General features: G+C 45.3%; 1 protein-coding gene across 1 annotated transcript in view; it reads right to left on the bottom strand.

Annotated features, from left to right (window-relative positions):
* Nucleotides 1-5688: 5688 nt before the first annotated feature.
* LOC126177153 (UDP-glucosyltransferase 2-like) overlaps nucleotides 5689-11058 on the bottom strand; it is a 115385-nt gene continuing 110015 nt past the window's right edge. Inside the window, exon 7 of the mRNA XM_049924429.1 lies at nucleotides 5689-6541. Within this exon, the coding sequence (XP_049780386.1) occupies nucleotides 6265-6541 (277 nt within the window). The 3' untranslated portion in view covers nucleotides 5689-6264. The remainder of the gene's footprint in view (nucleotides 6542-11058) is intronic.

The raw sequence follows: 11058 nt of genomic DNA, 5'->3' as shown, positions 1-11058 counted from the left end.
GTTGTGATCATTACGCGAGATATATGTGGGCGGTAGTAATATGTTGCCCATCTCTTCCCGGAATGTGCTCTCTCGTAATTTCGATAATAAACCTCTCCGTATTGCGTAACGCCTTTCTTGAAGTGTCCGCCACTGGAGCTTGTTCAGCATCTCCGTAACGCTCTCGCGCTGACTAAATGTTCCCATGACGAATCGCGCTGCTTTTCGCTGGATCATGTCTATCTCTTCTATCAATCCAACCTGGTAAGGGTCCCATACTGAAGAGCAATACTCAAGAATCGGACGAACAAGCGTTTTGTAAGCTACTTCTTTCGTCGATGAGTCACATTTTCTTAGAATTCTTCCTATGGATCTCAACCTGGCGCCTGCTTTTCCCACTATTTGTTTTATGTGATCATTCCACTTCAGATCGCTCCGGATAGTAACTCTTAAGTATTTTACGGTCGTTACCGCTTCCAATGATTTACCACCTATGGCATAATCGTACTGGAATGGATTTCTGCCCCTATGTATGCGCATTATATTACATTTATCTACGTTTAGGGAAAGCTGCCAGCTGTCGCACCATGCATTAATCCTCTGCAGGTCTTCCTGGAGTACGTACGAGTCTTCTGATGTTGCTACTTTCTTGTAGACAACCGTGTCATCTGCAAATAGCCTCACGGAGCTACCGATGTTGTCAACTAAGTCATTTATGTATATTGTAAACAATAAAGGTCCTATCAAATAAAGGTACTCCCGAAATTACCTCTACATCTGCAGATTTTGAACCGTTAAGAATGACATGTTGTGTTCTTTCTTCTAGGAAATCCTGAATCCAATCACAAACCTGGTCCGATATTCCGTAAGCTCGTATTTTTTTCACTAAACGTAAGTGCGGAACCGTATCAAATGCCTTCCTGAAGTCCAGGAATACGGCATCAATCTGCTCGCCAGTGTCTTCGGCACTGTGAATTTCTTGGGCAAATAGGGCGAGCTGAGTTTCACATGATCTCTGTTTGCGGAATCCATGTTGGTTATGATGAAGGAGATTTGTATTATCTAAGAACGTCATAATACGAGAACACAAAACATGTTCCATTATTCTACAACAGATTGACGTAAGCGAAATAGGCCTATAATTATTCGCATCTGATTTCTGACCCTTCTTGAAAATGGGAACGACCTGCGCTTTCTTCCAGTCGCTAGGTACTTTACGTTCTTCCAGCGATCTACGATAAATTGCTGATAGAAAGGGGGCAAGTTTTTTAGCATAATCACTGTAGAATCTTAAGGGTATCTCGTCTGGTCCGGATGCTTTTCCGCTACTAAGTGATAGCAGTTGTTTTTCAATTCCGATATCGTTTATTTCAATATTTTCCATTTTGGCGTCCGTGCGACGGCTGAAGTCAGGGACCGTGTTACGATTTTCCGCAGTGAAACAGTTTCGGAACACTGAATTCAGTATTTCTGCCTTTCTTCGGTCGTCCTCTGTTTCGGTGCCATCGTGGTCAACGAGTGACTGAATAGGGGATTTAGATCCGCTTACCGATTTTACATATGACCAAAACTTTTTAGGGTTCTTGTTTAGATTGTTTGCCAATGTTTTATGTTCGAATTCGTTGAATGCTTCTCTCATTGCTCTCTTTACGCTCTTTTTCGCTTCGTTCAGCTTTTCCTTATCAGCTATGATTCGACTACTCTTAAACCTATGATGAAGCTTTCTTTGTTTCCGTAGTACCTTTCGTACATGATTGTTATACCACGGTGGATCTTTCCCCTCGCTTTGGACCTTAGTCGGTACGAACTTATCTAAGGCGTACTGGACGATGTTTCTGAATTTTTTCCATTTTTGTTCCACATCCTCTTCCTCAGAAATGAACGTTTGATGGTGGTCACTCAGATATTCTGCGATTTGTGCCCTATCACTCTTGTTAAGCAAATATATTTTCCTTCCTTTCTTGGCATTTCTTATTACACTTGTAGTCATTGATGCAACCACTGACTTATGATCACTGATACCCTCTTCTACATTCACGGAGTCGAAAAGTTCCGGTCTATTTGTTGCTATGAGGTCTAAAACGTTAGCTTCACGAGTTGGTTCTCTAACTATCTGCTCGAAGTAATTCTCGGACAAGGCAGTCAGGATAATGTCACAAGAGTCTCTGTCCCTGGCTCCAGTTCTGATTGTGTGACTATCCTATTCTATACCTGGTAGATTGAAGTCTCCCCCTATTACAATAGTATGATCACGAAACTTCTTCACGACGTTCTGCAGGTTCTCTCTGAGGCGCTCAACTACTAAGGTTGCTGATGCAGGTGGTTTATAGAAGCATCCGACTATCATATCTGACCCACCTTTGATACTTAGCTTAACCCAGATTATTTCACATTCGCATTCGCTAATAACTTCACTGGATATTATTGAATTCTTTACTGCTATAAATACTCCTCCACCATTGGCGTTTATCCTATCCTTGCGGTATATATTCCATTCTGTGTCTAGGATTTCGTTACTGTTCACTTCCGGTTTTAACCAACTTTCCGTTCCTAATACTATATGCGCACTATTTCCTTCAATAAGAGATACTAATTCAGGAACCTTGCCCTGGATACTCCTGCAGTTTACCAATATTACGTTAACTTTTCCTGTTTTCGGTCTCAGAGGACGGACGTTCTTTATCAACGATGATAATGTCCTCTCTGGTAAGCCGTCAGGTATTTTATCGTTTCGCCCAAGGGGGGGTCCCTCTAACCTAAAAAACCGCCGTGTGCACACCACACGTACTCTGCTACCCTAGTAGCTGCTTCCGGTGTGTAGTGCACGCCTGACCTGTCTAGGGGGGCCCTACAGTTCTCCACCCAATAACGGAGGTCGATGAATTTGCAACCATTATAGTCGCAGAGTCGTCTGAGCCTCTGGTTTAGACCCTCCACACGGCTCCAAACCAGAGGACCGCGATCGACTCTGGGCACTATGCTGCAGATATTAAGCTCAGCTTGCACTCCGCGTGCGATGCTGGTTGTCTTCACCAAATCAGCCAGCCGCCGGAAGGAACCAAGGATGGCCTCAGAACCCAAGCGGCAGGCGTCATTCGTTCCGACATGTGCTACTATCTGCAGCCGGTCACACCCAGTGCGTTCAATAGCTGCCGGAAGGGCCTCCTCCACATTACGGACGAGACCCCCCGGCAAGCACACCGAGTGCACACTGGCATTCTTCCCCGACCTACCCGCTATTTTCCTGAGGGGCTCCATAACCCGCCTAACGTTGGAGCTCCCTATAACTAATAGGCCCGCCCTCTGTGACTGTCGGGACCTTGCCGGAGAATCGGCCACTGGCCCAACAGGCGAGGCATCCTGTGGTGGCTCGGAAACGATGTCATCACCACTAGGAAGCACCCCGTACCTGTTGGAAAGGGGTAAGGCAGCTGCCACGCGGCCAGATCCCACCTTCGCCTTTCGGCCAGGCACGCGCGAGCCCACCACTGTCCGCCATTCACCCTGGAGTGATGGCTGACCGGTAAGATGCTCACTGCCGGAAGACGCAGCGACATCAGGGGTTCCATGTGATTCCAAGGCCACCGAAGTAGGCATAGGTCTCACCACAGTTGCCCCAACGCCACTACGAGCCGACGCCTGCGCCTCGAGCTCGATGAGCCTAACAGACAAAGCCTCCACCTGCCCCCGAAGAGTGGCCAATTCTCCTTGCGTCCGCTCACAACCACCACAGTCCCTACACATGACTATGTTTACCCTACCCTATACGGTGACAAATTCCCAAGATAATCTTCTGATGAGCTACTCTGATAATCAAGAAACACTCACTGAAATACGAGACGCGAAAACTACGCTAGGTTTTCCCAGAAAAACTATTTAAAAGCTAAGCGCAGCAAATAAGTACAAAAACGCTTTATACAAACAGTACTCGCTGCTGCTGGTGCTCTCGCTCTGGCTGTCACAAGACAACTGCTGATTCAAGTGACTAGTGGCTAACGGCCGCGAAACAAACAAAGACGGTTTTAGGGCGCTTTCTGTTCTAAACGATCAAGAAAACACTAAGAAATCTAACACGAAAACTACGTAAAGTTTTATCAAGAACTGTTAGTTACTATGCAGAGCAGATAAACACAAATAGAATCCCTTCCTTAGTGGGAGGTCGTAAACAAAATGCAAAATAAACGCTTTATACAAACAGTACTCGCTGCTGCTGGTGCTCTCGCTCTGGCTGTCACAAGACATAACGAATCCTACACCTGTTATACCATTTTCTGCTGCTGTTGATATTACCCGATACTCATCTGACCAGAAATCCTTGTCTTCCTTCCACTTCACTTCACTGACCCCTACTATATCTAGATTGAGCCTTTGTATTTCCCTTTTCAGATTTTCTAGTTTCCCTACCACGTTCAAGCTTCTGACATTCCACGCCCCGACTCATAGAACGTTATCCTTTCGTTGATTATTCAATCTTTTTCTCATTGTAACCTCCCCCTTGGCAGTCCCCTCCCGGAGATCCGAATGGGGGACTATTCCGGAATCTTTTGCCAATGCTGAGATCATCATGACACTTCTTCAAATACAGGCCACATGTCGTGTGAATACACGTTACGTGTCTTTAATGCAGTGGTTTCCATTGCCTTCTGCATCCTCATGTCGTTGATCAGTGCTGATTCTTCCGCCTTTAGGGGCAATTTCCCACCCCTAGGACAAGAGAGTGCCCTGAACCTCTATCCGCTCCTCCGCCCTCTTTGACAAAGCCGTTGGCAGAATGAGGCTGACTTCTTATGCCGGAAGTCTTCGGCCGCCAATGCTGATTATTTATCAAAATTTAGGCAGTGGCGGGATTCGAACCCGGGACCGAAGGCGTTTTGAGTACGAATCAAAGATGCTACCCCTAGACCACGGGTACATAGCCAAGTAACGGAGCAGAGCACGAACGTGATGTTTGCCAAGTTATTTGGAGCAGCTTACAACCGAGCAGCAACAGTGGAAGCAGTGAATGCCTTCAGAAAAACTGGTCTCATCCCATGCAACAGAAACATCTTTAGGGAACACGAATTTTCAATTCATCGCCATGCTAACGCTCTTCAAGAAAGAGATGCCAAAAAGGAAAATGAAACTACTGATGGTGAAGCTGTCAGCCCGGCAGACATCAGACCTCTCCCACACATCGCAAATCCACCTGGAGTTAGTCAAATAGGTCAAACATCGCTTTCGTGCTCTGCTGCGTTACTAACTTCAACTCTTCATGTGAAGCAGTTTGCAAGAATCTAAACAGAAGAAATCAGAGGCTGAAGCTAAGAAAGCAGCGAGAAAGTTATTTAGGGAGAAGAGTGGAAAATCGTCCAATCGTAGACCTAAAGCAGAAGAGTCGTCTAGTGACTGGGCATCCGATGTCCATCTTGATGACAGTGGGGATTCAGACAGCAGTGATGACGATGACGCAGAGTGTCTGTTCTGTACTGGGTGCTTTTCTGAAGGCGAACACTGGGAGAAATGGGCACAGCGCCCGAAATGTTATCGCGGGCTCACGACTGCGGTGTCACAGAAGACAATTTTGTTTGCCCCAGATGCCGTAAATATAAACGTAACTAGTGTGAAATGAGTGAAGGATAACAGAAATGAATGAACATGTAAAAAATTTGTTTTCATATGTCATTATTATGTAATAAAATAATTACAGCAAAATATTATTACTGTCTCATATTAGGAAACCTTGATCTCATTTCTACGAAATGCCTTGTTTGTGCAGTTTTAATAACTACTCTAAAAGATTGTTTATTATTGCAAATACGATAATTGTATGATAAAATTAAATAATGCAAGATCTTATTACCATCATAAAAATACAATTGCATTTCCTTTAAGGTCTTTCAAATGGGTTTATAAAAGTGTGTCTCATATTAGGCACCTTTCCTCTACTGTTTGAGTTTGACGTAGGCTTAATTAAGTGATGAATCGCTGACCGCTTCGGTGCATAAGGCAAAAATTTATTTGCGTATGAAACTACTCTGTGTTACAGAAACTGAATTTGATACTATTCTATGACTAGATTTATTTACTTCAGCATGGACTACTGACACAGCTGATTCGGAAACAGGTTTTCATACTATCACAGTGACGAGATAAATGAGAGCTCTAGGGTTTAGACCTCGTGCTATAACACACTTAAAACGCAGCATGTACGCGAGAAGAACACAACATGGAGATGTAGACTGAGTCAACATCTTGATACACTTTTGGAAACTGATCCGAATGATTAGATGAAGTTCGTTAAGAAACTTAGTGCTTCTTCACTTTTGGTGTTTTGGTCACGAATGAAATGACGTATCTGGCCAGAGCGTAAACGGCGTAGGCGGCAGCCGCCATCACGGCCAGCAGCAAGGCGAGCACGTCCAGCAGGAGGAGCTGGTACCAGCTGAGCTGCGAGGCGGCGCTCTGCAGGTGCGGCGCCCCGTTGTGCCGCAGCAGGTACTCTATCCACCAGACGGCCCGCGGCAGAGACTCCGCCTGGTGCTCCCGGTACACCGCCGACAGCTTCTTCATGTTCTCCCGGTACCTGCGGGCACCAAGAGGCAGCCGGCTGTAACCGCTCTCAACGAACATCGTGATACAAACTAACTGGACAAAGTATTGGTCGCCCCTTTAAAAGAGCGTACAGGTCGTTTGGAGAGCTAAGATGGAACAAAATTATTACCATGCGCTCAAACAGCTAACGTAAGTCATTGTTGTTGTTGTTGCTGTTTTGGTCCTCAGTCCTGAGACTGGTTTGATGCAGCTCTCCATGCTACCCTATCCTGTGCAAGATTCTTCATCTCCCAGTACCTACTGCAGCCTACATCCTTCTGAATCTGCTTAGTGTATTCATCTCTTGGTCTCCCTCTACGATTTTTACTCTCCACGATGCCCTCCAGTACCAAATTGGTGATCCCTTGATACCTCAGAACTTGTCCTACCGACCGGTCCCTTCTTCTAGTCAAGTTGTGCCACAAACTCCTCTTCTCCCCAATTCTATTCAATACCTCCTCATTAGTGGTGTGATCTACCCATCTAATCTTCCGCATTCTTCTGTAGCACCACATTTCGAAGGCTTCTATTCTCTTCTTGTCTAAACTATTTATCGTCCATGTTTCACTTCCATACAAGGCTACACTCCATACAAATACTTTCAGAAACGACTTCCTGACACTTAAATCAATACTCGATGTTAACAAATTTCTCTTCTTTAGAAACGCTTTCATTGCCACTGCAAGTCTCCATTTTATATCCTCTCTACTTCGACCATCATCAGTTATTTTGCTCCCCAAATAGCAAAACTCCTTTACTACTTTACGTGTCTCATTTCCTGATCTAATTCCCTCAGCATCACCCGATTTAATTCGAGTACATTCCATTATCCTTGTTTTGCTTTTGTTGATGTTCATCTTATATCCTCCCTTCAAGACACTGTCCATTCCGTTCAACTTCTCTTCCAAGTCCTTTGCTGTCCCTGACAGAATTACAATGTCATAGGCGAACCTCAAAGTTTTTATTTCTTCTCCATGGATTTTAATCCCTACTCCGTATTTTTATATGTTTCCTTTACTGATTGCTCAATATACAGATTGAATAGCATCGGGGAGAGGCTACAACCATGTCTCACTCCCTTCACAACCACTGCTTCCCTTTCATGTTCCTCGACTCTTATAACTGCCATCTGGTTTCTGTACAAATTGTAAATAGCCTATCGCTCCCTGTATTTTACCCTGCCACCTTCAGAATTTGAAAGAGAGTATTCCAGTCAACATTGTCAAAAGTTTTCCCTAAGTCTACAAATGCTAGAAACGTAGGTTTGCCTTTCCTTAATCTTTCTTCTAAGATAAGTCGTAGGGTCAGTATTGCCTCGCGTGTTCCAATATTTCTACGGAATACAAACTGATCTTCCCCGAGATTGGCTTCTACCAGTTTTTCCATTCGTTTGTAAAGAATTCGCGTTAGTATTTTTAACTGTGACTTATGAAACTGATATTTCGCTAATTTTCACATCTGTCAACACCTGCATTCTTTGGGATTGGAATTATTATATTCTTCTTGAATTCTGAGGGAATTTCGCCTGTCTCATACATCTTGCTCACCGGATGGTAGAATTTTATCAGGACTGTCTCTCCCAAGGCTGTCAGTAGTTCTAATGGAATGTTGTCTAGTCCCGGGGACTTGTTTCGACACAGGTATTTCAGTGCACTGTCAAACTCTTCACGCAGTATCGTATCTCCCATTTCATCCTCATCTACTTCCTCTTCCATTTCCATAATAGTGTCCTCAAGTACATCGCCCTTGTATAGACCCTCTATGTACTCCTTCCACCTTTCTGCTTTCCCTTCTTTGCTTAGAACTGGATTTCAAAAAATGGTTCAAATGGCTCTGAGCACTACGGGACTTAACGTCATCAGTCCCCTAGAACTTAGAACTACTTAAACCTAACTAACCTAAGGACATCACACAACACCCAGTCATCACGAGGCAGGAAAATTCCTGACCCCGCCGGGAATCGAACCCGGGAACCCGGGCGCGGGAAGCGAGCACGACCACGAGCTGGGGACCAACTGGGTTTTCATCTGAGCTCTTGATAATCATGCAAGTGGTTCTCTTTTCTCCAAATGTCTCTTTAATTTTCCTGTATGCAGTATCTAAGTCATGGTAGTTAAAATAGACCAAAAATATGGTATTTCTATGTCAAATATACCGGATGGTTATAATTAAAATTTCCCTGTTTAACACACTGTAACACGGAAAGTAATTACCATACCAAGACCAAACTTGGTAGCATTAAAGTCTCAGTACTCTACAGCATTAGCTCCTTACTTAGCTTGCATTTATCGCGAATCTCTTGCCCAACGTAAAGTCCCGAGCAACTGGAAAAAAGCGCAGGTGACGCCTGTATATAAGAAGGGTAGAAGGACGGATCCTCCAAATTACAGACGAATATCCTTAACATCGGTTTGTTGCAGGATTATCAAACATATTTTCATTTCGAATATAATGAATTTCCTTGAAAGTTGCTGTCCATGTATCAGTACGGCTTTAGAAAGCATCGCTCCTGCGAAAAGCAACTCGCCCTTTTTTCACATGATACCTTGCGAACCATGGATGAAGGCTATCAGACGGATGCCATATTCCTTGACTTACGGAAAGCGTTTGACTCGGTGCCCCACTGCAGACTCCTAACTAAGGTACGAGCATATGGGATTGGTCCCCAAATATGTGAGTGGCTCGAAGACTTTGAAAGACGTGCACTTCATTCACCATTCAGTGCTCGCATTTCATATTTCTAATCCACGCATGCTGGTATTCGGTAAAATAATAATTCAGGTAATATTAATAATTTCTATGGCTTGCCTGATTTATTTGACGATTTTTACAGCTTGTCTCACACTGATCTGTGAGAGGAGCTTGGTGCACGGAATTTTCTTTATTTATGGGCGAGGGCAGCAGTCTTCCTAGCAGCCATGATGGCTCCCCGTTTCCTATCCTTTTTCCGATCGCCAGGGTAGCACGTGGTGGTGTTTGAAAGTTCAGTAGTGGCCAAAGTTTCTCCTGTTCTCAGTTCCCCAACCTGCCTTACCAACTTTGTAACTGATTTTAAAGTCGCGAGGTCGCCTCCCTGTGAAATTCCGGCCCTATGATTGGCCAGTTCAGGTGCGCGCCCGTTTTTCGCGGGTCGGCGCCAACCGCCCTCCGCGGATGGATGGTGGACAAAGGGGCAGTAGGGCAGTTCTAGTGTGACCGTGCCGGAGACCGGAGGTGCCGCATCCAGGAGATGAAGTTCGGTAAGCATGATCGCCGACGTGCACTGTAGATTCGCGCCCTGCGGCCCAGAGGGAACCTTATAGGTCATTGTGAATAGTTTCGCGTCTTGCGGGTTTTATTCCTTCAGTACGGGAGGCTACCTAGCGATTCACGCACAGTAGCATCTTTCTTGGTCTTTGGCTGTTTCATGGTGGTGGTCGTTGCATGCCTGCAACCCCTTCCTTTACTAAATGGGACCCCATTTGATAATACGGCGATCGTTACTAAAATTCCTTTCCTCCTGCTATCATGGCATGTTATGAACGTACGTTAGGGCAGGCTGCTGAACTCGAATCTTTCTTCCCCGCACCCCCATTTGGTTGTATTTGTGGTGTCACCGCCAGACACCACACTTGCTAGGTGGTAGCTTAAATCGGCCGCGGTCCATTAGTACATGTCGGACCCTCGTGTCGCCACTGTCAGTACTTGCAGACCTAGCGCCACCACATGGCAGGTCTAGAAAGACGGACTAGCACTCGCCCCAGTTGTACGGACGACATTGCTAGCGACTAGACGTACGAAGCCTTCCTCTCATTTGCCGAGAGACAGTTAGAATAGCCTTCAGCTAAGTCCATAGCTACGACCTAGCAAGGCGCAGTTAACCATATCTGGAGAGAGTCTTACTTGTATTCACCATAAACGATGTGTACCAAAAGGATGGATTAAAGTTAAGTATTCCCAAAGCAACGTACTTTTCTTATTAGCATTCATTGAGCATCCTGTTTCAGACTTCACGATATTCTGGGTGAGCTTATAGCGTGCCTATTCGGCCCCTTCAAAATAACACTGTGTCGGCACTTCTGTCGACACATAACATTGGCGACGCGGATTGACGGATTGTTCTTTTTTTTTCTTGCTTTGCTCTGAATTGCTTGTGTCATGACTTCGCCACATTCTCCAGATGTACTGTCCGAATTTTATCGCTTGCAGAATCAGCAGACGCAGGCGTTATTGGATGCCCTTGGACAGCTCGTCCAGGGTCAACGTGCGCTGCAAAACGATGCGGCCGCCGCCGCTTCCTCACAGCTACCGCAGCCACAACATGCAGTTGCCCCGCAGTTTCGCCAGTTTGACCAAAATCAGGAAACGTGGACCGAGTGGTCCCGCCAGTTTGGATTCCATCTCGCCGCCTACAGAATTCAAGGTAACGAGCGGCAGCCTCACTTATTGTCTTGTGTCGGCGTGCAAACGTACCGTGTGATAGTGAAATTGTTTCCCCGACGCGACGTAGCAACTCTGTCCTACGACGAA

Source organism: Schistocerca cancellata, chromosome 3 (assembly GCF_023864275.1).
Source record: "Schistocerca cancellata isolate TAMUIC-IGC-003103 chromosome 3, iqSchCanc2.1, whole genome shotgun sequence".
Taxonomy (NCBI): Eukaryota; Metazoa; Arthropoda; class Insecta; order Orthoptera; family Acrididae; genus Schistocerca; species Schistocerca cancellata.
This window is presented reverse-complemented; position numbering and strand designations above follow the sequence as displayed.